Source organism: Salvelinus alpinus, chromosome 3 (assembly GCF_045679555.1).
Source record: "Salvelinus alpinus chromosome 3, SLU_Salpinus.1, whole genome shotgun sequence".
Taxonomy (NCBI): Eukaryota; Metazoa; Chordata; class Actinopteri; order Salmoniformes; family Salmonidae; genus Salvelinus; species Salvelinus alpinus.
The window spans coordinates 33448532-33475699 of NC_092088.1; the positions used below are offsets into that span (position 1 = coordinate 33448532).

The window sequence follows — 27168 nt, forward strand, 5'->3', positions numbered from 1 at the left end:
AACACTTTTGGTTACTACATAATTCCATGTTTTATTTCATAGTTTTGATGTCTTCACTATTATTCTACAATGTATAAAATAGTAAAAAAATAAGAAAAACCCTTGAATGAATGAGTAGGTGTGTCCCAACCTTTGACTGGTGCTGTGTATATATAAATATACCTATTTTAATATTTTTACATTCTTTGCTTTCAGGCCCATGTGGAAGGGGTTGTATGGGGAGGGTTTTCTTTTCCTGTTGATACAGAATTTATTATCACTTAAACTCTGTATGTATTTCTTACTGGGGTTGTTTTCTTCTTCTTTTGAGTGGCAGCCTACAGGTACATAATGGGGTTCACACAAGTATACCAAATGTTATACAATATGTAGGATTTCCCGGACACAGATTAACTCTAGTCCTGGACTAAATAGAATGCTCAATGGAGAGCTGTGACATCATGATGGACGTCACATTGTCATCTAGTGATTTCCATTGGCAAATATTGACCAATCCAAAACTAAAATCATGGAAAAGAGTTGACAACAATGACACTGGAACTTGGAAGACAGATGCCTGATGACCTGCATGGTCTGTCTGGAGTCAAGGTGAATACTTTCTAGGGGAGAATGAAGGGGTCCATTGACATAACCATATATATACAGTATAATAACTAGAAAGGATAATTCCCTCAGACCACAGCAATTTGACTGCACCCTCATGGGTACACCCAATATGGCTCATAGAATGGGCCAATACCGTTCTAGTGACTATATTTCTATGGACACAACCCTACCCACTATACTCTAGCACCTGAGCTTGTAGAGGCATGGGATTGTTAGAGTGCCAGGTGTCCACTTTAACAATCCCATACCTACTGATATATAGGTATGGTATGTACTGTATGAGACAGGCCATTCTATAAACAGAGGAAGAGAGACAAGCAGACAGACACACGGGCTGTAAGTGAATGTAGTCTATACTGATTTAAGACTCATTGACACAGGACTAGAAGTCTTTGGTTTATTACAACTTCCCTTTGCAATTTCGTCAGCTTTTCTTCATTGGTATAACTGATCATCTCACTTAGAATAAGGCTTTGAAGATGAAGACTCAGGATCAGGTGTGTGCTACTTTTATTCCATTCCTCAGGAGATGCAGTTGAAGCACCAGGAATGTCTGAAGAGGCAAAGAGAGGCTGTGAAGCTCCGAATGAAGAAACTAAGTGCAAAGCAAACTGAAATCATTGTAAGTAAACAGCATGGGGCTTCATCTGTGTGAACAGAGGTCACAAGCATCACAATAACATGTCAGACATATTGAATGCACACATGAGTGTTCCAGTCAAATTGAAGTTTGAAGTGGTCTGAGGGGCTTTGGCCCTTCTAGTAATGATATTTCTATGGTCACATCTGACATTTATATTTCTATAGCATTTATTTGTGGTGAAAAACATGCACAACATGGTAGCATATAAACTCTAAGATGTGAAATGTTGCAATGACTTTCGCATTGACTGGTTCTGTGTCCCATAACCAGAAAAAGTCCTCAGCAATGAGGGAGAGTATAAAGAAGAAGTATGAGGACATCCAGAGGGTTCTGAATGAGGACCTCAGGATGACTCTGACCCAGCTGGAGATGGAGGAGAGAGCTGCAGTCACAGCCCTGGAGGACCTGATGGAAAATAATTGTATCATCATCCAGGAGATAGAGCAGGATCTGGCTAGGCTCACCTCTGAGGTGGCCCAGGGGGACATTCTTCTGCCTGATACAATGGTGATTTGTCTCTTCAGTTCTATTCAACATAAACTAATTTAATGGATATTGATGCTGTTGTATTCACTATCACTGTCTTTATTTCCTCCACATCGACTCTAGGACACAGAGATAGAAGGCAGGTATGTAATTTGATCTAAATACATTTGTTGTTTCTAATACCGCATGCACATATCTTTTTTATGAAACATTTTATTGACAAAGATGTTTACAATCATCATTATTGATCATAAACTGTCAATAGCTATGTTTCCATGAACTTGTCCGGCGATTTTCTGTCGACATGTAGAAAGTTTGCATAGAAAATAGATGCGTTTCCATCTAACTAACTTGTGTCAATAAAAACAGTTGGATGTAATGAAGTTACACCAACAACCCAAAAACTTTTCTGCAAAAGTCTGTCAAATAAAAATGTAGTGGTTGACATATTTCCATTACCAATTTAGGCAAATGGCGCATTAATAAATTGGCGACAGCCTGTATGCCCTCCCACCTATCTGTTTCATGTCACAAGTAGCCTGCGAAAGCCAGCATGGACAGAATGCAATAATTGACAAATATACCTTCAAGAATTTCAGGAATTTTTCAGTCAGGAAAATAATTTTCTTGAAAAAACTTGATAATACTTGAAAAAAAATTATTTTGCAAGCAGTAGACATTTAGTAAATGTGAAGTGACGCTTTATAATTACATATACCTTCAAAATGATTCATTCGGCAATCATCAGTTAATCGAAAAACACCGTTTTCATCATCATTTGTCGCAATAAAGTTATACTAAAGAAAAATCCACCCCTGTTGAACAGATACAAATGTTATCAATCTTTAGAACATTTATCCTATATCTCCTGTTTCCATTACACATGTCGCAATTATTATTTTTGGGTCAATGGAAACCTGCCCACTGTTCATGTGAGGGCCACTGCAGTAAATGTCAACCTGTTCTCAGAGCATTTCGTATTATTCTGTATGTACACTGCTTAAAAAAATTAAGGGAACACTAAAATAACACATCCTAGATCTGAATGAATGAAATATTCTTATTAAATACTTTTTTCTTTACATAGTTGAATGTGCTGACAACAAAATCACACAAAAATTATCAATGGAAATCAAATTTATCAACTCATGGAGGTCTGGATTTGGAGTCACACTCAAAATTGAAGTGGAAAACCACACTACAGGCTGATCCAACTTTGATGTAATGTCCTTAAAACAAGTCAAAATGAGGCTCAGTAGTGTGTGTGGCCTCCACATGCCTGTATGACCTCCCTACAACGCCTGGGCATGCTCCTGATGAGGTGGCGGATGGTCTCCTGAGGGATCTCCTCCCAGACCTGGACTAAAGCATCCGCCAACTCCTGGACAGTCTGTGGTGCAACGTGGCGTTGGTGGATGGAGCGAGACATGATGTCCCAGATGTGCTCAATTGGATTCAGGTCTGGGGAACGGGCGGGCCAGTCCATAGCATCAATGCCTTCCTCTTGCAGGAACTGCTGACACACTCCAGCCACATGAGGTCTAGCATTGTCTTGCATTAGGAGGAACCCAGGGCCAACCGCACCAGCATATGGTCTCACAAGGGGTCTGAGGATCTCATCTCGGTACCTAATGGCAGTCAGGCTACCTCTGGCGAGCACATGGAGGGCTGTGCGGCCCCCCAAAGAAATGCCACCCCACACCATGACTGACCCACCGCCAAACCGGTCATGCTGGAGGATGTTGCAGGCAGCAGACGTTCTACACGGCGTCTCCAGACTCTGTCACGTCTGTCACATGTGCTCAGTGTGAACCTGCTTTCATCTGTGAAGAGCACAGGGCGCCAGTGGCGAATTTGCCAATCTTGGTGTTCTCTGGCAAATGCCAAACGTCCTGCACGGTGTTGGGCTGTAAGCACAACCCCCACCTGTGGACGTCGGGCCCTCATACCACCCTCATGGAGTCTGTTTCTGACCGTTTGAGCAGACACATGCACATTTGTGGCCTGCTGGAGGTCATTTTGCAGGGCTCTGGCAGTGCTCCTCCTGCTCCTCCTTGCACAAAGGCGGAGGTAGCGGTCCTGCTGCTGGGTTGTTGCCCTCCTACGGCCTCCTCCACGTCTCCTGATGTACTGGCCTGTCTCCTGGTAGCGCCTCCATGCTCTGGACACTACGCTGACAGACACAGCAAACCTTCTTGCCACAGCTCGCATTGATGTGCCATCCTGGATGAGCTGCACTACCTGAGCCACTTGTGTGGGTTGTAGACTCCGTCTCATGCTACCACTAGAGTGAAAGCACCGCCAGCATTCAAAAGTGACCAAAACATCAGCCAGGAAGCATAGGAACTGAGAAGTGGTCTGTGGTCACCACCTGCAGAACCACTCCTTTATTGGGGGTGTCTTGCTAATTGCCTATAATTTCCACCTGTCTATTCCATTTGCACAACAGCATGTGAAATTTATTGTCAATCAGTGTTGCTTCCTAAGTGGACAGTTTGATTTCACAGAAGTGTGATTGACTTGGAGTTACATTGTGTTGTTTAAGTGTTCCCTTTATTTTTTTGAGCAGTGTATATCCGGAACATTCAATTTAGTATGATATGTTATGTTTCGTATGGCATGGTATGTATTAATTTGTGGATGTCCATTACCTATTTCATATGACATGTTATGAATTACAATTTGTGTTATATATTACAAATTTGCAAAACGTATGATATGTTATGAATTCTAGCTAGGTGGCTAACGTTAGCTAGCTAGTTAAATTTAGCTAGGCTAGGGGTTAGGGTTAAGTTTAGGAGTTAGGTGAAAGGGTTAACATTAGGGGAAGGGTAGCTAAAAGGGTTAAGTTTAGGGTTAGGAGATGGGTTAGCTAACATGCTAAGTAGTTGCAACGTAGCGAAAAAGTAGTAGACAAGTTGCTAATTAGTTAAAATGCTAAAGTTGTCCGTGATGAGATTTCACACTCTCAACCTTTCAGTTGCTAGATGTTTGCATTATACGCCAACCCATCCACCCTACTTTTGTTTTTGCCTTAAGTAACCATCTGTCTTATTTAACCATACCAAACGTAACATATCATACTCATTTGATTTATTTGATTTACATTTACTATGTTACATTTAGTCTCTGAGACCAGGCTTTAAATGTTGGTAATTGTCCCCTCTCTCACCCAGAGTGATGGATCTGCTGAGCAGGACAGACCCCAGCAAAGTGAACCTGGATGAGCCTAAAGCTGACCAAATTCTCAGCCTCACCAACAATATGCTGCTACTCATCCACTCCCAGACCCCCATTACCAAGAGACTCATCAAGAGCTGTGAGTACCCTTAGTATTCCATGACGTCTTTTCATTTTTATGATTTAAATCTCAAGATGCTATGATGTCACTAGGCAGGTTTCCATTGACACAGGTTTTTTCAATAAAAGCAATGTCGCAAATCTTTGCGACATGTGTAATGTAAACGGCAGATATAGGAGACATTTTCTAAAGATACAACATTTGTATCCATTCGACAGGGGGATTTTTATTTTGTCTAACTTTCTTTATTGTGACAAATAATGATTGAAACATTATTATTTTTATTTTTTTTAATTTTCTCCCGTTTTCTCCCCAATTTTCGTGGTATCCAATCGCTAGTAATTACTATCTTGTCTCATCGCTACAACTCCCGTACGGGCTCGGGAGAGACGAAGGTCGAAAGCCATGCGTCCTCCGAAGCACAACCCAAGCCGCACTGCTTCTTAACACAGCGCGCCTCCAACCCGGAAGCCAGCCGCACCAATGTGTCGGAGGAAACACCGTGCACCTGGCCCCCTTGGTTAGCGCGCACTGCGCCCGGCCCGCCACAGGAGTCGCTGGAGCGCGATGAGACAAGGATATCCCTACCGGCCAAACCCTCCCTAACCCGGACGACGCTATGCCAATTGTGCGTCGCCCCACGGACCTCCCGGTCGCGGCCGGCTGCGACAGAGCCTGGGCGCGAACCCAGAGACTCTGGTGGCGCAGTTAGCACTGCGATGCAGTGCCCTAGACCACTGCGCCACCCGGGAGGCCCCCTGAAACAGTTTTTCAAATAAATTATGATTGCCAAATCATTTTTAAGCTATTCGGAATACATGATGCCATCATGTAATTATAAAGCTCCACTCCACATTTCATTCTAAATGTCTACTGCTGTAAACTATTTTTAAAAAGTATGTTTCTTTGCGGGACTAGGATAGTCCTGACTTTCAATAATATCTGAATAACTTCTCCTTGCTTTTCTTGTTGGCTAGATGCAAGTTTCATGATCCAATTATTTCAGATCTACAGGAGTGCAAGTTTCACCATGGCACGGACCGTGACGATACGTTGGCACATTAGAATTATTAGAATATGTCATTTGTGGCTTTCGTGGGGGGGGGGGGGGGTGGTGACATCATTACATCCAACTGTTTTTATTGACAATGGAAACGCACCGTAGCAGGCAATTGTTGCATCTATTTTCAATGCAAGCTTTTTAAATGTAAAAAAAAAAATACTGGACAAGTTAATGGAAACATAGCTAAGTACAACTGGAAGTGGAGAGATAAGCAGGATATTTTTGTACCGTGGATCCTCTACACCTAGTGGTCTATCAGAATATTGTAGAAATTCTAAAACAATTCAAAAAGTGTATTTCATTATAGATTTTTTAAATGTATTTTATTTCACCTTTATTTAACCAGGTAGGATAGTTGAGAACAAGTTCTCATTTGCAACTGCGACTTGGCCAAGATAAAGCATAGCAATTTGACACATACAACAACACAGAGTTACACATGGAATAAACAAAACATACAGTCAATAATACAGTAGAAAAATAAGTCTATATACAATGTGAGCAAATGAGGTGAGATAAGGGAGGTAAAGGCAAAAAAAGGCCATGGTGGCAAGGTAAATACAATATAGCAAGTAAAACACTGGAATGGTAGATTTGCAGTGGAATAATGTGCAAAGTAGAAATATAAATAATGGGGTGCAAAGGAGCAAAATAAATAAATAAATACAGTAGAGGAAGAGGTAGTTGTTTGGGCTAAATTATAGATGGGCTATGTACAGGTGCAGTAATCTGTGAGCTGCTCTGACAGCTGGTGCTTAAAGCTAGTGAGGGAGATAAGTGTTTCCAGCTTCAGAGATTTTTGCAGTTCGTTCCAGTCATTGGCAGCAGAGAACTGGAAGGAAAGACGACCAAAGGAGGAATTGGCTTTGGAGGTGACCAGTGAGATATACCTGCTGGAGCGTGTGCTACGAGTGGGTGCTGCTATGGTGACCAGTGAGCTGAGATAAGGCGGGGCTTTACCTAGCAGAGACTTGTAGATAACCTGTAGACAGTGGGTTTGGCGACGAGTATGAAGCGAGGGCCAACCAACGAGAGTGTACAGGTCGCAATGGTGGGTAGTGTATAGGGCTTTGGTGACCAAATGGATGGCACTGTGATAGACTGCATCCAGTTTGTTGAGTAGAGTGTGGAGGCTATTTTAAAGATGACATCACCGAAGTCGAGGATCGGTAGGATGCTCAGTTTTACAAGGGTATGTTTGGCAGCATGAGTGAAGGATGCTTTGTTGTGATAGAGGAAGCCGATTCTAGATTTAATTTTGGATTGGAGATGCTTAATGTGAGTTTGGAAGGAGAGTTTACAGTCTAACCAGACACCTAGGTATTTGTAGTTGTCCACGTATTCTAAGTCAGAGCCGTCCAGAGTAGTGATGCTGGACGGGCGAGCAGGTGTGGGCAGTGATCGGTTGAATAGCATGCATTTAGTTTTACTTGCGTTTAAGAGCAGTTGGAGGCCACGGAAGGAGAGTTGTATGGCATTGAAGCTCATCTGGAGGTTAGTTAACACAGTGTCCAAAGAGGGGCCAGAAGTATGCAGAATGGTGTCGTCTGCGTAGAGGTGTATCAGAGAATCACCAGCAGCAAGAGCAACATCATTGATGTATACAGAGAAGAGAGTCGGCCCGAGGATTGAACTCTGTGGTACCCCCATAGAGACTGCCAGAGGTCTGGACAACAGGCCCTCCGATTTGACACACCGAACTCTATCCGAGAAGTAGTTGGTAAACCAGGCGAGGCAATCATTTGAGAAACCAAGGCTATTGAGTCTGCCGATAAGAATGCAGTGATTGACAGAGTCGAAAGCCTTGGCCAGGTCGATGAATACGGCTGCGCAGTAATGTCTCTTATCGATGGCAGTTATGATGTCGTTTAGGACCTTGAGCGTGGCTGAGGTGCACCCATGACCAGCTCTGAAACCAGATTGCATAGTGGAGAAGGTACGGTGGCATTCGAAATGGTTGGTAATCTGTTTGTTAACTTCTTGACGCACGGATCCCTTTAGCGGGATCATTTTCGTAAACAACCGCTGAATTGCAGAGCGCCAAATTCAACAAAAATACGACAAACATTTATAATCATGAAATCACAAGTGAAATATACCAAAACACAGCTTAGCTTGTTGTTAATCCACCTATCGTGTCAGATTTTGAAAATATGCTTTACAGCGAAAGCAATCCAAGCGTTTGTGAGTTTATCAATCACTAGACAAAACAGTAAGAACAGCTAGCCGCAAATTAGCTTGGTCACGAAAGTCAGAAAAGCAATACAATTAATCGCTTACCTTTGATGATCTTCGGATGTTTGCACTCACGAGACTCCCAGTTACACAAAAAAAGTATTTTTGTTCGATAAAGATTATTTTTATAACCAAAAACCTCCATTTGGTTTGCGCGTTATGTTCAGAAAACCACAGGCTCATGCCGGTCCTGAAGGGCAGACGAGGGCAGACGAAAATTCCAAAAAGTATCTGTAATGTTCGTAGAAACATGTCAAACGTTTTTTATAATCAATCCTCAGGTTGTTTTTAACATACATAATCGATAATATTTCAACCGGAAGGTAAACTATTCAATACTACAGAGAAAGAAATTGTCGAGCTACAACTCTCGCGTGCATGAACTAATCAAAGGACACCTGACGCGTTTTGATATATCTCGCTCATTTTTCAAAATAAAAGCTTGAAACTATGTCTAAAGCCTGGTCACAGCCTGAGGAAGCCATTGGAAAATGAATCTGGTTGATACCCCTTTAAATGGAGGATGGGCAGGCAATGAAACAGGGATTTTTCCAAATAAAAGGCACTTCCGGGTTGGATTTCATCAGGTTTTCGCCTGTAAAATCAGTTCTGTTATACTCACAGACAATATTTTGACAGTTTTGGAAACTTGAGTGTTTTCTATCCCAATCCGTCAATTATATGCATATTCTAGCATCTGGGCCTGAGAAATAGTCAGTTTACCTTATTTGTCCAAACATAAAAATAGTGCCCCCTAGCTGAAAGAGGTTAACTTGGCTTTTGAAGACCTTAGAAAGACAGGGTAGGATGGATATAGGTCTGTAGTAGTTTGGGTCTAGAGTGTCACCCCCTTTGAAGAGGGGGATGACCGCGGCAGCTTTCCAACCTTTGGGAATCTCAGACGATACGAAAGAGAGGTTGAACAGGCTAGTAATAGGGGTTGAAACAATTTCGGGCAGATCATTTTAGAAAGAGAAGGTCCAGATTGTCTAGCCCGGCTAATTTGTAGGGGTTCAGATTTTGCAGCTCTTTCAGAACATCAGCTATCTGGATTTGGGTGAAGGAGAAATGGTGGCGGCTTTGGCGGATTGCTGTGGAGGGTGCCGGGCAGTTGACCAGGGTAGGGGTAGCCAGGTGGAAAGCAGGGCCAGCCGTAGAGAAATGCTTATTGGAATTCTCAATTATAGTGGATTTATCAGTGGTGACAGTGTTTCCTAGCCTCAGAGCAGTGGGCAGCTGGGAGGAGGTGCTCTTATTCTCCATGGACTTTACAGTGTCCCAGACCTTTTTTGAGTTAGTACTACAGGATGAAAATTTCTGTTTGAAAAAGCTGGCCTTAGCTTTCTTAACTGCCTGTGTATATTTGTTCCTAACTTCCCTGAAAAGTTTAATATCACGGGGGCTATTCGATGCTAATGCAGAACACCACAGGATGTTTTTGTGCTGGTCAAGGGCAGACAGGTTTGGAGTGAACCAAGGACTATATCTATTCCTAGTTCTACATTTTTTGAATGGGCATGCTTATTTAAGATGGTGAGGAAGGCACTTTTAAAGAATAGCCAGGCATCATCTACTGACGGGATGAGGTCAATGTCATTCCAGGATACCCTGGCCAGGTCGATTAGAAAGGCCTGCTCGCAGAAGTGTTTTAGGGAGCGTTTGACAGTGATGAGGGGTGGTCTTTTGGTCGCAGACCCATTACGGATGCAGGCAATGAGGCAGTGATCCCTGAGATCTTGATTGAAAACAGCAGAGGTGTATTTGGAGGGTGAGTTAGTTAGGATGACATCCATGAGGGTGCCCGTGTTTACGTATTTGGAGTTGTACCTGGTAGGTTCATTGATAATTTGTGTGAGATTGAGGGCATCAAGCTTAGATTGTAGGATGGCCGGGGTGTTAAGCATGTCCCAGTTTAGGTCACCTAGTATCACGAGCTCAGAAGATAGATGGGGGGCAATCAATTCACATATGGTATCGAGGGCACAGCTGGGGGCAGAGGGAGGTCTATAGCAAGCGGCAACAGTGAGAGACTTGTTCCTGGAAAGGTGCATTTTTAGAAGTAGAAGCTCGAATTGTTTGGGTACAGACTTGGATAGTAATACAGAACTCTGCAGGCTATCTTTGCAGTGGATTGCAACACCGCCCCCTTTGGCAGTTCTATCTTGGCCGAAAATGTTATTGTTAGCGATGGAGATTTCAGGGTTTTTGGTGGTTTTCCGAAGCCAGGATTCAGACACGGCTAAGACATCCGGGTTGGCAGAGTGTGCTAAAGCAGTGAATAAAACAAACTTAGGGAGTAGGCTTCTAATGTTAACATGCATGAAACCAAGGCTTTTACAGTTACAGAAGTCAACAAATGAGAGCACCTGGGGAGTGGGAGTGGGGCTAGGCACTGCAGGACCTGGATTAACCTCTACATCACCAGAGGAACAGAGGAGAAGTAGGATAAGGGTACGGCTATACGAACTGCCCGTCTAGCACGTTCGAAACAGAGAGTAAAAGGAGCAAGTCTCTGGGCTCGATAGCATAGATTCAAGACATAGTTTACAGACATAGTTAAGGTAGGATGTGAGTACATTGGAGGTAAACCTAGGCATTGAGTAATGATGAGAGAGATATAGTCTCTAGAGACGTTTAAACCAGGTGATGTCATCGCATATGTAGGAGGTGGAACAACATGGTTAGTTAAGGCATATTGAGCAGGGCTAGAAGCTCTACAGTGAAATAAGACAGTAATCACTAACCAGGACAGTAATGGACGAGGCATATTGATATTAGAGAGAGGCATGCGTAGCCAAGTGATGGGACATATGGGTCCAGTGAGTGGTTGGGCTGACTGGGGACACGGCAATTCAGACAGTTAGCAGGCCGATGCTAACAAGCTAGCAGTTAGCAGACCGGGTTAGCAAGCAAGCAGTTAGCAGGGGCTAGCAGTTAGCAGACCGGGGCAGGCAAGCTACCAGTTAGCAAACCAGGGCAGGCAAGCTAGCTGTTAGCAGACCGGGGCAAGCAAGCTAACAGTTAGCAGACCGGGGCTAGCAAGTTAGCTTTTGGGGGACGTTGCGATAGGGGTAAGTCTGTTTTTGCCTCTTCGTGCGGTGACGTCGATAGACCAGTCGTGGAATTAGTAGGGTTCCAGGTAGCTCTAGGTAGCTAGCAGGCCTAGCAGGTTAGCAGAATGGGCCTTCAGCGGGCGTCACGCCTGAGGGGCCTGTTGGAGTCCTCAGGCAGATTATGTCGGTATTCCAGTCGTAGAGGATCGGCGGGGTTCCGTGCCCCGTAGCGGCAGTAGAAGGGGTCCGGATATTGTAGCCCAGAAGTGGGCTTCGGTGGTAGCACAGGAGCCCTGGCCGGGCTAGCTTCAGCCTAACTGGTGCTTGCTCCGGGATTGAAACGCTAGCCAGGAGTGGTCACCCGGGATTGCGGTTAGCTAGTTGCGAAGATCCAGATGAAAATGTTCAGAGTTTGCAGTAGGAATCTGGGGATATGGAGAGAAATAGGTACGTTATGCTCTGGTTTGAGTCACGTTGTTCGAACTGGCGAGAGCTTTCCGAGCTAAAGGTTAGCTGATGACCGCTAGCAATGGTTTGCTAACTGATAGCTGGTAGGTAGTTAGCTGGCTAGCTTCAGTTGAGGGATTCCAGATCCAAAGTAAATAGAAATACTTTAGAAAAAAGCAGATCCACTCCACATTGGGTGAGGCGGGTTGCAGGAGAGTATTTAGAAGATGAGGTTTAGGAAAATATTTAACATTTGTTACATCTATAATTTATAAGTGAAGGTAAGCCGTTATAACATACATGTTATTAAAACTCACAGCACAAAGTGGTTATGCCTTTTATAATATAGTATTTTAAATATAGTATTTTCTCATGGGAAAATTACACCTCTGTCAACAGATTCTACAGAGGTGTCCCTGGACCCAGAGACAGCGCACCCCAAGCTGGTCATCTCCCTGCGCGGTGACAGTGCCACCTACACAGACACCTGGCAGGAACTACCAGAGCTCCCAGGACGCTTTGACACCACCCTCAACGTGATCAGCTTGCAGGGCTTCAGCTCCGGGCGTCACTACTGGGAGATAGATGTGGCTGGGAAGACTTACTGGGAGCTGGGCCTCACCTACCCCACCATCTCCCGCAAGGGCCGGGCCGAGAACTGCTGGCTGGGCCGCGGCTCTGACTCCTGGGCCATGGAATTCTTTGACGGGGAGTACACAGCCTGGCACGGTGGGGTGCCCCACCAGCTGCCTGTCACGAAACACTTAAGCCGTATTGGGGTCCTGTGTAGTTTCCCAGCGGGCCTTGTGTCTTTCCTGGGGGCGGACAGCATGACCCCTCTGTTCTCGTTTTGTGTGGGGGCGTTCAAGGACTGTCTCCACCTGGCATTGTGCCCAGGTCACGACCACAACGGTACGAACGCCAAACCCATTTTGATCTGTAACGCACCTCCAACTCCTAGTTCTTTCCAGAATGCCCAAGAATGCTGACTCTGCTCCTTATGATACTCAAAGGGAATGATTCCCGTTTTAAGCGATTTTATCTCAACACGTATTCTGACCTTGAATTTAGGCATGAGAATAGCACACTATTCACCCGCTTTTCTTTTGGGGTGGATATCTAATATCTAATGAAGGTGTGGCAGAGGTGTCTACAGATTCGCCGTATTCTGACCTCGACTTAATGCCCTAATAATTCAGCCACCTTTATGCAAGAGGAAAAAGTATCAACTTAATATTTTCCAATAGAAATAACACCATTCTCCATTTAGTGTAATTCACAATTTCATGAGAGCTATTGATAAAAGCTAGGTAAATTAGTAATCCATTTGGATAAGGGGATTGTAAATATTAATGATACTTGTTTTAGATATATTTTATCTTATAATCACTGGAGACAATTGTGAAACCAGTCATATGGCAGCAAATTTAAGCATATCGACATATCAACTTTCTCACAGTAAAGATTCTGAAATGCATTATGCAGAATTTTAATTGTACATCCTTTTAACTTGCAGGGATGGGCCCTCTTGAATATCTTAATTATAGGCTACCCCAACTTTCTCTGTGTCCTATTTCTATTATGTTAAATATTAGCCACTATCAGTATTGACAGTCAGTAGGCTTAATAACAACACATCTGCAATTCTGCCCTTGAGCAAGGCAGTTAACCCCCAACAACAATTGCTCCCCGGGTGCCGATGATGTCGTTTAAAGCATCCCCCGCACCTCTTGGGTTAAATGTGGAAGACACATTTCGGTTGAATGCATTCAGTTGTGCAACTGACTAGGTATCCCCTTTCCCTTGAATAACTGAATGTGGCACTTTTCAGAATGAATCAAACCAATGTCTTCTGTCTTTTGTGATTCATAAATGTGACCGACAGGCTCAAATCGGGCTTATGTAGCAAAATTTGAAATTGTGTTTTTTACATTGGATAAAAGTAGAGACAAAATGGTATATCATACACTACAGTTGAGGAACAATGGGAAAGTAATTTTGCTTTGAAAGTTGATAAACTTGTAAACTCACTTTTGAGAAAATTTTCTTTGAATGTTTTGGAACTAGTACTGGAGAGCCCTTCCTAGTCAACACCCATTCAGCATCGTTCACAATCTCTTAAAACGTCTTATGGCTAGGGGTACCTGCATTCCGCTGAAAAGGCAGAGCGCGAAATTCAAAAATATTTTGGGGAAATATGTAACTTTCATACATTCACAAGTGCAACACACCAAATTAAAGCTTAACTTCTTGTTAATCTACGCATCGTGTCAGATTTCAAAAATACTTTACAGCGACAGCACACCATAAGATTATGTTAGGTTAGAGCCTAGTCACAAAAACACACACAGCCATTTATCAGCCAAAGAGAGGAGTCACAAAAAGTAGAAATAGAGATAAAATTAAACACTAACCTTTGATGATCTTCATCAGATGGCACTCATAGGACATTATGTTACAAAATACATGCATGTTTTGTTCGATAAAGTTCATATTTATATCCAAAAATCTCAGTTTACATTGGCGCTTTATGGTCAGTAATGTTGTGCCTCGAAAACATCCGGCGAATTTTCAGAGAGCCACATCAATTTACAGAAATACTCATAATAAACTTTGATAAAAGATACAAGTATTATGCACATAATTATAGATATACTTCTCCTTAATGCAACCGCTGTGTCAGATTTCAAAAAAGCTTTACGGAAAAATGCAATAATCTGAGTACGGCGCTCAGACACAAAAACAAGCCATGCAGATACCCGCCATGTTGTGGAGTCAGTAAAAGTCAGAAATAGCGTTATAAATATTCACTTACCTTTGATGATCTTCATCAGAATGCACTCCCAGGAATCCCACTTCCACTATAAATGTTTGTTGTGTTCGATAAAGTCCATCATTTATGTCCAAATACCTCCTTTTGTTAGTGCGTTTGATAACAAATCCAAACTCACGAGGCGCGGGCAAGTCCAGGCGAAAGTTCAGACGAAAAGTTCAAAAAGTTATATTACAGTTCGTAGAAACATGTCAAACGATGTATAGAATCAATCTTTAGGATGTTTTTAACATAAATCTTCAATAATGTTCCAACCGGAGAATTCCTTTGTCTTTAGAATTGCAATAGAATGCAGGTCGCTCTCACGTGTGGGAGCGTGATCAGCTCATGGCACTCTGGCAGGCCTCTGGTTGATTCAGCTCTCATTCGCCCCCACTTCACAGTAGAAGCCTCAAACAAGGTTCTAAAGACTGTTGACATCTAGTGGAATCCTTAGGAAGTGCAATATGACCCCATAGACACTGTATATTCGATAGGCAATGAGTTGAAAAACTACAAACCTCAGATTTCCCACTTCCTGGTTGGATTTTTCTCAGGTTTTCGCCTGCCATATGAGTTCTGTTATACTCACAGACATCATTCAAACAGTTTTAGAAACTTCAGTGTGTACTACTAATAATATGCATATATTAGCTTCTGGGCCTGAGTAGCAGGAAGTTTACTCTGGGCGCGCTTTTCATCCGAACGTGAAAATGCTGCCCCCTATCCCAAACAGGTTGCTTTAGCCCCACCCATCTCTTTAAGGGTTGATCCAAGCTTCCTGTACTATCAACAGCAATCAAGCACCCAAGCTAACTTGCTAGTTACTTCCAGACACAAATGAGAGAACAGCTCACTCAACATTACTCGCCCTAGCAGAGCTGGTTAGGCTGTTATGTTATCCAGAGCTTTGGTGACTGCAACTGTGCTGTCAGATTATCGGAGCGTTCAGAGCGCACACTGGACGCTATGGCCGATGAGTAGGGTTGATCAGAACGTTCTGACCTCGCAGTAGTGAAGCACCCAAACTAACTGGCTAACATTGGCTAGCTTGCTAGCTACTTCCAGACACATAATGAGAGAACATCCCACTCTGACCACTTATTTTGTGGTCCCAAAAAGAGACGGAGGATTTCAACCGATTCTGGACTTCCGCAACCTCAATGGGTACTTGAAGGTACTGAGGTTCCACATGTTGTCCCCAGCCGTGTGTTGCAGGCCGTGTCCAGGGACCAGTGGTTTGTGGTGACGCTGGACCTGAGGGTTGCGTACTTCCATGTTCCTGTTCACCCAGCTCAGTGGCAGTACCTCCGATTCGCTTTCGAAGGGACGGTTCTTCCCTTCAGTCTCTCCTTGGCACCCCGCACTTTCACAAAGTGTTGATTCCCAATTACCTGGACGATTGACTGATTTGTGCCCTGACCAGGACACAGGTCCTATCAGACAGAGACATGCTCCTGACCCACATCGGCGGGCTGGGTATTACTGTAACCGACAAGAACAGTCGTATGACGCCCACCCAGAGAGTGGCCTTCATTGGCATGGAGCTGGACTCAGTCCTCATGAGAGCACGCCTGTCCACCAGAAGGGTTCAGGCAATCTCACCTTGCCTCGGATCACTTTTGGCAGGGGCGGGTGGTATCCGCCCTAACCTGCCAACGCCTGTTGGGCTTGCTGACAGCGGCCTTATTGTTGATTCCCCTGGACCTGCTCCATCTCCGGCCTCTTCAACAGTGGTTCAACTCCCACCGGCTGCACCCGAAGTGCCACTGTCACCGCCAGCTGCGGATGACCACACAGTGCCTCATGGCATTGTTGAGGTGGCGCCGTCACTCCTTTCTCTCAGGTGAGGTGGAGATGCTGAGGATGTGCTGCCGGCAGCTGGTCAGCACAGACACCTCCCAGATCGGCTAGGGGTGTGTGACCAAGGGCTGGTCAATCAGCGGCTGTTGGCTACCCCATTGGAGCTGCAGGCACATCAATACACGAGTGCTCCAAGCTGTACTGCTGGCCCTGCAGTCTTTCCTTCCATCTGAAGGGAAGACATGTCCTGGTGAGAATGGACAACACCACAGTGGTGGCTTACATCAACCATCAGGGTGGACTGAGGTCCCACCGCCTACATCTTATGGCACTTGAGCTCCTTCTCTGGGCTCAGGGATGTCTAGCGTCTCTATGCACAGTTCACGTACCTGGCATCCTGAATGTGGCAGCGAATATGCTCTCAAGGGAGGGTTCACCACCTTGGGACTGAAGCTGACATCCCCAGGTGGTGCAGCAAGTTCAGGAGGGCGCAGGTGGACCTGTTTGCCTCCCTGGACAATGCGCACTGCCCCCTGAGGCTTCTCCATGTCGGAGCCACCTGGGCCTCCGGGCTTGGATGCTCTGGCTCACGATTGGCGAGGGCTGGAGCTTTAGGAATCCCCCCCTTTTTCCCCTGTTCCAGGCTGTGCTGGACAGGACCAGGATGGCAGAGCATCGTCTGCTTCTGGTGGCCCCATACTGGCCCAGACGACCCTGGTTCAGCCTTCTCCTGTCCCTGTTGTCTGGGACACCTTGGCAACTTCCCCTGAGACCGGACCTGCTGTCTCAGTCGGTGGGCTTGGCCACTGAACGGCGCCAATGGTCCATGTTAGGACTACAGTAGGGTGTAATGAATGACAAAGTGTACTAATGGCATAGAGAATTATTTTTCTTAAACCCATACATATTAGTTGCAGTAGTTAAAGAAAATCTGTTCAGCTCTGCCTTTTTCTTGGAGTCCCTTCACTCTGTTATCTATTCTAATAATAACTTTCAAGAAATGTGATCAAGTGTGTGGTGGTGATTCATTTAGATACTACCGGATACAACTGGCGATTGTTCTGCTCTTGGTGCACTGGTATTGAGGTGGTGCCTGAGTCATGCGGGGTGCAGAACGTCCTCCAATACCTGCAGTCTCGCTTGGATGAGGGCTTAGCAGCCTCTACACTGAGGGTATTTGGCTGCTATATCTGCTTGCCATGTGGGGTGGATGGACATGCCAGTGGGGCGCCATCCCTTGGTCTCCAGGTTTATGAAGGGGGTTCGTCGCCTGCGTCAAGCTAGGACCTGGTCAATGGCGAGCTGGGATTTGGATGTGGTCTTTTCAGCTTTGGCAAAGCTGCCTTTCGAAACGTTGGAGTCCGCCTCCCTGAAACACCTCTTTATGAAGGTGGCTTTCTTGATTACTTCCATGAAGAGGGTGGGTGAGCTCCATGCTTTATTGGTAAGTTCTGAGTGCTAACGGATGGACCCCGGTGGGAGGAGTACATCTCTCTCTTACACTTGTTAAGGTTCTTATCACGTCCTGACCATAGAAAGCTTTTATTTTCTGTGGTAGAGTAGGTGTGACTGGGGGGTGGTCTAGTTTATATTTTCTATGTGAGGTTCTAGGTTTATTTTCTATGTTGGTGATTTGTATGATTCCCAATTAGAGGCAGCTGGTTATCGGTGTCTCTAATTGGGGATCATACTTAAGTAGCATTTTTTGGGATATTGTTTATGTTTAGTTGCCTGTTAGCACTGCATTGTCGTCACCTTTCGTTTATTCTTTATTTGTTTTGTCTTTGCTAAAGTTTCACTTTATTCTTTAATAAATATGTGGAACTCAACGTACGCTGCGCCTTGGTCCGACAGTCATTATTACGAACAACGTGACAGTTCTCTCCAGTTCAGCCCTGATATATGGCCGCCAGCAGATATTGACATCGTTCCAGTACCACAGTGCACGGCAGAAGCACGAGCAAAACACGTTGACATTAAGGTACAGGTGGAGAGAACCAGGAAACTAATGACAACCGCAGTAAAGGGAAAAATACCATCTTCTGCAGGAACACAATCCTCAAACTAGATAAATCTGTTGAGTTATCTATGAACAGGGGCACGTAACTTGATAGCATGCATGCAGTTTTGATAAACAACAATAATGTTGTAGTCCATATGCTGTAATGTCAAAGCAATAATGTTCTAGTCCATATGCTGCAGACCAAAGACGATCAGCTTATGAACACAATTACCAAGTTGGATGACTAAACTGCGGAACTCATTGAAGTCGCTGACCAAATGAACGATGAGAAAACCCAGGTGAACAAAATTATCTCTAAGCAAGCGGAGGAAATCTCATCACTGAATCTCTCGCTCCGCACTCAAGACCTCTACCTGCAAACCATAACAGATAAGTATGAGACTGAATGGAGCAACTGCGACACTCACATGTCTAAAATAAGTTCTCTAAGCACCCAAGTGGACTCTGCGATGCAGCAGAATACCACCCTTAGGTACCATCTGGAGGAATTCCAGAACAGTCACGCGCTACAGCATGACTACCCTACCCAATCAAGCTCGCAACCGGAGCTCGGTAGGAGCGTAGACGATAGAAGGTTTCAGACTTTGCCTCTCTCAGGTGTCCCTCAGTCTTCTCCTCTTGGCCATTCGGCACAGAGTAATATGGCACCTCCTTGCCAACAAAACCAAAGCTTGGCTTCTCCTCTTGGCCTTTTGGCCCATAATTCCCCACAGGATGAATCCAACCCTCTCTGCGCACTTTGCAAGGAACACCTTGACAAAATCGTCAAAAACTTCCACACCTTTGACCCCGTTCCAGGCAAGCCAAATGACACGGAGACGTTATTAGCAGACATAGAGTACGCCTTGGATGGCTACCCAAACGCTACTGGTACTGACAGGCTTTACCTGTTGAAGCAAACGTCGAATAGACATGTGACAAGGTTAATCCGTCTACAACAGCAGCACGTGCAAAACGACTATGCGAAACTTGCCACGGCTTTGAAAATAGAATTCAGTGGTTCTGCGACTCCCAAACACAACAGCTTGCTGGCTAACACTGTCAAGCAAGCTTGGATTGAACACCCACAAGCATACTATCATAGGCTTAGTTTAGCTTACTTTGGCCTACTCACTGAAACAGGAATGGAAGAGCTATTGCCATTCAAAAAAAAATTCTGTCGAACATGTATCCCCACTTCATTAACGACTTGGGCCCTACAGCCCACGTTGGTTTGCCAATCTCAAAACTCAGAGAGCTTGCGAGCACAGCTTTTGAGGCATCAAAAGTGAGCCACGCTAAGAGCCCTGACTTCTCGGTTTTGAAGATTGAACAGGAGCACTCACTCCAGGTAGGGGGTGCGTTATCAGGGATAGGAGCGTTGATAGATGTCGCACAACAACGGTCTCTACCACGAAACCACGATACCAATAGCCACGCGGTCAAAATAACTATAAAGAACGTTGCCAACCACACAGGTACCGCAACAATCAACCTGATCACTATGTTCCTGCACCCAACCCACACAAAGTGTAACAAGGCTAACAAAGGTTTCAATGACAATCAAATAATTGACCAGTCCTGGAGGACTGCTTAACCCATGATGCGCTAATTGATTCAGGCTCGACAATATCGCTCATCTCTCAAACATTGTTCAATGATCTCAAAAGGGCTTTGCACCCAGCTAAACGTTGGTAAAAACAAAACGATTCGACACTAACCTTTGAGGTTTCACTCAGACTACCTCGCCTCTCACAATGTGACTCATGCTGAATCTACACTTCCAAAACGTATCGCTTGTTCACCCTGTGTATGTTACCAGCCTCGAAACTGAACACCTACTACTCGGAGCAGACTTGATGGATCATTTGATCTCGCTAAGTATAGTCACAAGTAACCAAGGAGTATCTGTCGAAAGGACCCCTTGGGAAAAAGACGTTTCGAAACCTCTTGTTGCAGAATCTGATTCAAGCCGATATTACGATATCTCGTCACATTCAAACCTGATTGACTATTCTTCTCATGATTTCGAGCAAGTAGTCTCTGTGAGTGAGCAACTTCCCTCCTCCTTGGAGTCATGCGATACTGTAGCTAAGATTAACTTCTCTTGTCCTTCAGACACTTCCGCAAGCACCACGGCCGTCTCAGGAAATAATGTATCAACGTTCAGACTGGTCTCTGCTTCCGATGATACATTTTTCCGCTTTAAGGGGGACTGAAACCCCTTACAATGAAACTAACGGCATCAGTCCCGCCACTGACCGGATGACTCTCACTGGTGAAACACTGTGCGATATCGCAGAAAGATATCCTCGTCTCAGTTCGCAGGTACTGGAACGCTTGCCACACAAGGACGCTGTGGTGAATGGCAGGCCACGACAGCCACTGAGCGTTTTGAAGCACAAACACCAGGAGATTTGGTTGAAAGGTTACAGCCAATCTACTAGAAGAAAAAGAAACGCACACCTATTAAGGCGAGGTGCTGGCTAGCGGAGTAGAAAACTTAAAAATAAAGGAGAGCCGCACACTCTAGCCGCACTCTCTAGCCGCCAATCTACTAACAACGCAGCTGCTGACAACTCGTACAAAAGGTCCGGACCTTTTTCGTTTGTGCCTCGGACACCAACAACAACCACTGGTGGGGAGGTCCTGAAACACAAAGGGGGGAAATACTAGCCCAGACCCATGATGAGCCTCATCGAGGCCAGTGGGGGGGGTCGAGACTACATGTAACAATGTACGGGGCCGCCCGATCAGGAAACAAATCAAGTTGTAAACTTCCCCATGATAACAGAGAGGAGTGGACAAGCCCCTCGATGGGGATAACCTTAGAATACATCTGAGATATCACTGTGGTGTCCCACACTGGTCGTAAAAGAAGTCCAGTGGACTTTCCATCTCTCCCCCCAAAAATATTAACAATAATCATTCCTTGCCATGTGCAATCTCAACTACAATGCAACTAGTAAATTGCTCTAATCATGTGTTCCGGTAGGATAACATTTCGGAATAAATCGGTAGGATAGCTGGTTCCCTTGGGAACCAGTACAAATACCAGCAACAGTCAGTCCAGCCACAATCAGTAAGAAGGTTAGTGAGACCTAACAATTCAAATTGCCCTTGATAACAGCGACGGAGGATGTAGTAGTCACTCAGATTGCAACACGTGGAAGTGAATCTCCAAAACACTCTTCTGATGGTTAACACACATAACGCTAATAAATAGAACCCTCCATTCAGGAGGAAAGTTATTAGAAGTCATGATCACCATGATCACTTAGTGGATAACATAGCTATGAAATAGACTCCTTCATACCTATCGCCACTACAATGGTGTAAGACACATTGACTTGTAGTAAAACCACTACAGGTCCCCTTGGCATATGGCTTAAGGTCGGCACCAATTCTTACTGACACACGGTCAATGGCATGGAATTTATCTGATGACGTCAGACTCATTCTGAACAGGTTTCAAATAACCAGGATACTTGGTTTTCTTTACCTTGGCATGTGCGCTTGTCTAAGCATAAACACACATGCACAACGGAACATTTAATGAGGATTTATACTAGGATCACTTAAGGGTCCGAGCAAAATACCAGCCTTGGTAAAGTTGAACATTTACTCTGATGCCCCTTTGACTCCACAGCTACATGAATCACCAATTTCTTCCCAGAGGTCCATAGGTCATCCCTATAGACTGTCCGAAGCTAATGCCTTACAGACGTTTACTGACACCAGCCATATTTAATGGGTGTTGTACAGACGTCACGTAACGTTAGCTAAAGAGCCAGCCAGCTAACGTTAGCTAGTTTACCAACAATGAACAAAGTGCCAACAATGCCAAACATTAGGCTCTAACTAGAAGAGCAAACAGCTCTGGGAAACAAATAATAACGTCCGCTAGGGAGCCAGCCATCTAATGTTAGCTAGCTAGCTAACAGTACACTTTAGCTTAAGACATATAGCTAGCTAGGTAAATAATGAACCTAGCTAGGTAAACAACATTTAAGATCACACATGTCATGTAACGTTAGCTAATGAGCCAGCCAGCTAACGTTAGCTAGCTAAACAACAATGAACAAAGTGCCAACAATGCCACAGTGCTGGAAGCTAACCAACCAGGTCCAATGTTAGCTAGCTAACATTAGGCTCTAACTAGAAAAGCAAACGGCTCTGGGAAACAAATAATAACGTCAGCTAGGGAGCCAGCCAGCTAACAGTACACTTTCTGTCAAAATGAGAAACGTGTAATATCTGAAAATGTAGCTAGCTAACGCTAGACTATCTTACCTGTATACATCATCATGCATGATGCCGGATGCATCTCCCTGTCAGGAATGCCATACCACAGTTACCCTTAGTTTGAAGATGTAATCCGGAGACAGGTGTTTTCTCCATCTCTTTACATGCTGACTACACCGCTCGCGTCGCGTGCGCTCGCGTTGCAAAATAAATGTAAACATAAATGTTATTCAATTATTGCACCCACACTGCTCGTGCGCCAACGAGCATCTGTGTTGTCAAGTGCTAAAATAGAAGTCAGTTCTATTTGTGACGCTGATTGCACTGCAAGTCCTGCCTCTCACATCTCCTCATTGGTTTAGAGAAGCAGATACCCACCTGCCATCTCCTCATTGGTTATACCCACGTGGGTGACTGAAAGACGAACGGAGGTCGGTGGTGGTAATACACGTTATGAAAGTTAGTTGCCAATCCCCATATAAGTCCAAAGAAGAAAAGGCCTGGAAGGAGGAGAGATGACTAGAAATGACCGTTTCTATGTGTGGATTATTTGTCGGAGTAGAGGACCTTGTCCATTTCAGGTAAAATAACAACTCAACATTTATATCCCAGGACAAATTAGCTAGCAACAGCAAGCTAGCTAAATAGGACAAGTTAGCCAGCAACTGCAAGCTAGCTAGCTAAATTTTCATAAATGTTTAATGTTTTTTTGACCTGTCCCCAAATGAATATAATTGGTTCAGTTTTGATATTTTAACCTGCGTGTCGTGATCGCATTTGGTGAGGGGCGACAAAATCAATTTGCGCATGCTGGCGCAAATTCAGTTAGGGTACGGCGTTAGCTATCATACTATAATTCAACTGATTTCAAAACATGATCCTCAACCAACAAGGCTCGTAATTTAACATTTTTATTCATATTTACAGATGGCATACAAGTTTGTAATTAAGGCACATGAAAGTTCACATGTTCAAGAAGGCATTTCTGCCAACAAATGCATTTTGATTTTTAAAAAATGTTTACGTCCAAACGGCTCTCCTGTGAAGTCGTGACTTGCGACATATGCCTAGTTTCATGAATTGGGTCACAAATGTATCAACAATAAGTGTTTCTTTCTCTCGCTCCCTCTTCGTCTTCTTTGTAACAAGCCACCATATGTTGTGTCAGTACGCTAGGGACCTTTTCTCATGTATTAAGTGTGTATGTTTATTCTGTCTTATCAATTTGTTAGCTAGGAAATAAATAATTAAACCAATTTGTGTAGTACTGAATCATAAGGCTGGGTTTTTTGCAGATACAGGAGGTTAACACTGTTCAGAATGATGATATGATACGAGGTTATGATTAATACATTGACTGTTTTATGGATGTGATAGGTAAAGACCTCTAGAGTTTAATTCGGGAGAAGGTAACCGTTTAAAGAACCGCTCTCGTGGTGCCCCAAATCCTAATGAGTTTATTATTACATGATTAATTTAATTGGGTAACAATTAAACATAGTTAGTTGATCAGATAAATAACAGTCATCAGATAAATTAAAGTAAAAGTCACGACAACTGTTACAAGCTAAAGTATGACAGGATGTCGTATCGCATCAATGTGAGTGAGACAGACAATGGAGATTAATGTCTTCACTGGAACTCCCATTTTATCCTGGAGAAAGGCGCTGATCCCTTCAATGACTTTGAGGATGCCGATGGACTGGGCCCTCATAACGTCTTCAGGTCAGGTCTCATATTCACTATGAGTATCAGAGTATCAGTACTGATATGTGATCAATTTAGCCTTTTAGATAATAATTAATTTGATTATATGGACGAGGGGGGCTGATCCTAGAACAGCACTCCTACACTTAAATTGCCTTTAAGACAAATACAAATTTGTCACACAATATATAGAGTATCTGTATAAAAAGACACCTTATATACTTAACTTTCTCACATTCAAACATATTGTTGCATACACCTACAAATGTTGTTAACTGTTGTGTATTGACTCTGGTACAGAAACCCAGATGGTGACACTCAGCCATGGTGCTTCATAGGAAGAGGCCGGAAGCTGCTGTGGGATCACTTTGACGTCAGAGGGTGTGCTGAGCCTACAGGTCAGCCTTAAATATCATATCTCTGACCACTGCCTGTATGGACAACAAGTGAACAATAATAATCCTAATAATTTCTCCCGAGGGGATACCTGAAGCTGTATTCAATTGAATTTCCCATGTCATTTTTCAGCTGTGGCTCCTACAGATACTGGTCCCAAGCCTACTAATGGCCACAAGCCCACTACTGGTCCCAAGCCCACTTGTGCAACTCCCAAGCCAAAACCAACACCGGTCAAACCCTCAGCGGGTCCAGAGAATCCTACAGCAGTGCCAAAGCCCAGTGTAGCCCCAGGACAGACCACAGCCAGCCCAACCTCTGATAAGCAGTTCACCACCTGTGGGACACCCAGCCATAGAAGGCCATGACCATTATCTACGGAGGCCTGAAGGCCATCCCTGGAGCCCTGGCAGCTGTCCCTGCTGGTCCGACCGAAAGGCTCCAGTGCTGGGCTCTGACCATTGACCACTGCATGTAAGCATAACTATAATATACAGTGCCTTCGGAAAGTATTCAGACCCCTTCACTTTTCCACATTTTATCCCGTTACAGCCTTATTCTAAAATTGATTAAACAAAACAATTTCCTCAGCAAAAACATGTTTTCATAAATACGTTATTTACATAAGTATTCAGACCCTTTGCTATGAGACTCAAAATTGAGCTCAGGTGCATCCTGTTTCCATTGATCAACCTTGAGATGTTTCTATAACTTGATTGGACTCCACCTGTGGTAAATTCAATTGATTGGACATGATTTGGAAAGGCACACACCTGTCTATATAAGGTCCCACAGTTGACAGTGCATGTCAGAGCAAAAACCAAGCCATGAGGTCAAAGGAATTGTCCGTAGAGCTCAGAGACAGGAATGTGTCGAGGAACAGATCGGGGGAAGGGTACCAACACATTTATGCAGCATTGAAGGTCCGCAAGAACACAGTGGCCTCCATCATTCTTAAATGGAAGAAGTTTAGAACCACCAAGACTTCCTGGAGCTGAACCAAACTGAGCAATCGGGGGAGAAGCCCTTGGTCAGGGAGGTGACCAATAACCCAATAACTACAACCCGTTGACCTAGCGAGCTAGCACAAAAGCCCATTCAGCAACCCGCTCAGGTCAGCGATGCCCGTTTGTCCCTCACGGACAAATATGACGGCACCTCATCTAAATGACGTGGTTTCCTACTTCAGTGCTCCCTCTACTTTACGCACCAGGTGGGAGCCCCCACCACCGAGAGGTACAAGGTTGCCAAGGTTATTTCTCTGCTGACTGGGTGGGTGTTGGAATGGGCCACGGCCGTCTGGGAAAGAGGAGAGGAGGAGCTAGATTCATATGAGGGGTTCATGGCTCTGTTCAAATGCGTCTTTGATCATCACCCGGAGGGCAGAGAGGAGGGTGAGCATCTACTCCAATTATGGGGACCAGACGGCTGCCAAGTACGCGCTCACCTTCCAGACAGTAGCAGCATCTAGCAGATGGAACGAGCTGGCGCTTCGTACGCTATTCAGAAGAGGTCTGCACGAGGAGGTCCAGACGGAACTGGCCTGTAGAGACGACAACCTCTCCTTGGACGCACACATTGCGATGGCCATCCGTCTGGATAACCTACTTCGGGATGTCGGTACTCTCATCGCTTCTCTCCATCCCTCAGTGTATACTCTGGATCAGAGCCTGAACCCATGGAGGTAGGGGTCACATGCCTCCCCGTGGTGGAGCGACGCAGTCAGAGACAGCTGGGGTTCTGTCTGCATTGTGGTCAAGGAGGGCACCAGCTCCAGCGGTGTCCGGCTCTTCCTAATCCGGGATCCACAAGAACAGAGGGATGGTCACGTGTTCTTCCACCTCCTGGGGCAGGAATGGGTATTCCATCTTCATCACTTTCTTTGTGTCCATCTCACTAGTTGACTGTCCCTCATGTACTGTGTCTATAGCGTTAGTGGATTCCAGTGCCGCAGGGAACTTTATTGACCATATCCTTGTCTCGTCTTTTAACATTATCTCATACCCGATCTCCTCTCCTTTCCCAGTTCAAACCCTCGATAATCGTCCACTAGCATTCGGAACCATCACACACATCACCCACCCACTCACCCTCCGTGGAGTCCATTCATCAGGAGAACATCCCCTTCTTAATTACCAGTGCACCAGTTCACAAGATCATCCTCGGCCTCCCTTGACTTCAATGCCATAACTCCACCATCTCATGGTCGAGGATGAGAATCACCTGCTTCCCCATCCCCTGTGGTTCCATATCGGTTGAGAGTCATGTGTCCTGGGGTTGCCCACCTGTCTTCCTCCTCATTGCCCCTGGGACTGTGCCATCGACCTGCTGGCAGGGACTGCACCTCCGCGCAGATACATCTACCCTCT

The 27168-nt window shown here is 44.7% G+C and overlaps 1 protein-coding gene across 1 annotated transcript; it reads left to right on the plus strand.

Moving 5' to 3' along the window:
* The first annotated feature begins 91 nt into the window (after window positions 1–91).
* Window positions 92–23952, plus strand: LOC139569799 (probable E3 ubiquitin-protein ligase TRIML1). The gene is made up of 4 exons (XM_071391158.1): window positions 92–1228; window positions 1520–1776; window positions 4912–5054; window positions 12234–23952. Exons 1-4 carry the CDS (start codon window positions 1136–1138, stop codon window positions 12821–12823), a joined length of 1083 nt encoding a protein of 360 aa, XP_071247259.1. The 5' UTR covers window positions 92–1135; the 3' UTR covers window positions 12824–23952.
* Window positions 23953–27168: the final 3216 nt, after the last annotated feature.

Excerpts from the sequence above, each read along its gene's own strand:
- LOC139569799 (XM_071391158.1), top strand. The coding sequence starts at position 1,136 with ATGCAGTTGAAGCACCAGGAATGTCTGAAGAGGCAAAGAGAGGCTGTG. Across the intron at positions 1,229-1,519 it reads CAAAGCAAACTGAAATCATT|AAAAAGTCCTCAGCAATGAG; the intron begins GTAAGTAAACAG and ends TCCCATAACCAG. Across the intron at positions 1,777-4,911 it reads GTGATTTGTCTCTTCAGTTC|AGTGATGGATCTGCTGAGCA; the intron begins TATTCAACATAA and ends TCTCTCACCCAG.